We start from the raw sequence: 2,159 nt of genomic DNA, 5'->3' as shown, positions 1-2,159 counted from the left end.
CAGCTCGGGCTGACTCGAACCGCTGTTGCTCAGAGCTCAAACTCTTGAGCGAGCTCTTAACCAACTGAGCCACTCAGCTGGCCCCATTGGCACATTTTAGAAGTGACTCACAATAGTGCTGATTCAGATATAATGACAGTTGTCTGGATCCTTGAAACTTAACTGTGCTGTTTCCTGGCTTCAGTCTTTTTCATTTACCTTGCAGTAACACATTTCTGAATGTTATCCAAAAAGGAGTTTGCAGGCTATAGTTGTAATTATGGCATCAATCTTTCCCTAGGACCAGAATCTCTTAAAACTACATTAGTGGCTTTATTTGTACCTCTCCCCACCTCCAGTTTTGGTTGTAGCCTAACTTCTAGTATTCACATTGGAAGGATAAACCAAAAATGAATAAAAATGATTACTTAAGGGGGAGAGGAGGGGTCAGGGTAGACGGAATAGGAGCAAAAGTTAAGACTTCTGTATGTATTTTATGTTATAGATTTGACTTTGGAACCATACATAGTTATACAACAACTGAATCAAAATGAAAGCAAATCAGTTCTTAAAAATAAGCCTTCTATAAATGTCCTATTCTATTAGGTGGCAGTTGTTTCAGAATAAAAATTAAAGGATTGTTATGTTCTTGTAGTTGTCAGCTGAGGTATATAGGATCCATTCAATACAAGGGACAGAACCCTTGGTGCTGTTCAAGGAAGGTGCCGTTCGTGGTTTAGAGGCCTTACTTGCAGAGCCCCAGCAGAAAATTGAAACTGTTATCTCTGATGAAGAAGTAATTAAGTAAGTTCCAATACTCAGTAAGTGAATTTTTACCAAAATAAAAATGCACTCTGCATGTTTTTTTATAACATTTTTTGCTTTGTTAAAAAGTATTTTGGGGGCCGGCCGAGTGGCGCGATGGTTGGGGGCTGGCTTGGGGTACCAGAGGGCCCCGATTCGGATCCCGCATGTGAGGGCCAGTGGCACTGCCCTCTACGGCTGGGATGCTGGACAACGGCTCAGCCTGGAGCTGGGCTGCCATGAGTCGCCTGCGACGGCGTAGCCTGCAGCTCCTGTGGCAGTGGGTTGACACGGGCTACCATATATAGCCAGCAGCCAGCGTGAGTGGCCAGCAGCCACAGTGAGCGGCCATCCAGAAGCCGGCGACTGATCTGCCTTGCCTGGGAAGAGAGCAATGATGGTGCCAACTTGGGCTAGTGAAGCAATGTCCTCCACAACTAGACTGAAGAACAAAAGGACAGCAACTTGTCTGTTCCCCTTCCTCCAATTCCCCAGCACTGTTCCCATCCCCAATTCCCCAATACAAATCTTAAAAAATAAATAAATTGTTGAGTTAAGAGAATGATGGAAAAGACTTGTTTTAGACAAGGTAGACAGGGAGGCCCCTCTAATGATGGTGTCCTCATCATTTCTCACCTGGGTAACTACAGTAACTACAATAGCCTTTGAATAAAGCTCCCTGCTTGTGCCACAGGTCATTTGCACTTGCTGCTGAGAATGTGCTTGTCTTAGCTAACCATATGCTTAGCTCCCTTTCCTCCTTCATGTCATTACTTAAAAGTCACCCTCTCAGAAGGTCATCAATGGTCAGCTTAACTAAAATTTCCTTTTGGGGGGTATTATGGGGATGTCCAGAAGCTATATTACATGTGATGACACAATGAATTGAATGCAGAAGCAAATGTGAGAACCCAGGTATCTTTTATTAAGCCAGACATTAAACAGATTTGCAAAAATGTACAATGCTGGGCTGGCTGAGTGGCACGTTGGTTAAGAGTTGGCTTGGGACGCCAACTCTGAGAACCAGGGCCCTGGTTTGGATCCCACATGGGCCAGTGATGCTGCACCCTCTACAGCTAAGTTGGTGAACAACAGCTCGACCTGGAGCTGAGCTGCCGTGAGTCACCAGCGATAGCATCGGCTGCAGCCCCTGCTGCAGTGGGCTGTCGTGAGCTACTGTGAGTGGCTGGCAGCCAGCGTGAATGGCCAGCAGCCGGCATGAGCTGCCAAGAGCCACCGTGAGTGGCCATCCAATGGTCAGTGAGTTACTGCCTCACCAGGGAAGAGCAATGATAATACCAACATGGGCCAGTGAAGTGACATCCTCCACAACTAGACTGAAGAACAAAAGGACAGCAACTTGTCTGTTCCCTTTC

At 46.1% G+C, this 2,159-nt stretch overlaps 1 protein-coding gene across 1 annotated transcript in view; it reads left to right on the top strand.

Annotated features, from left to right (window-relative positions):
* NOL11 (nucleolar protein 11) overlaps nucleotides 1–2,159 on the top strand; it is a 36,836-nt gene that overhangs the window by 3,110 nt on the left and 31,567 nt on the right. Inside the window, exon 4 of the mRNA XM_019637816.1 lies at nucleotides 635–783. Coding sequence (XP_019493361.1) covers nucleotides 635–783 — 149 coding nt within the window. The remainder of the gene's footprint in view (nucleotides 1–634; nucleotides 784–2,159) is intronic.

Source organism: Hipposideros armiger, unplaced genomic scaffold, assembly GCF_001890085.2.
Source record: "Hipposideros armiger isolate ML-2016 unplaced genomic scaffold, ASM189008v1 scaffold_34, whole genome shotgun sequence".
NCBI classification, from domain to species: domain Eukaryota; kingdom Metazoa; phylum Chordata; class Mammalia; order Chiroptera; family Hipposideridae; genus Hipposideros; species Hipposideros armiger.
Note: the sequence above shows the minus strand (reverse complement) of the source record. Positions and strands in the feature narration are given on the sequence as shown.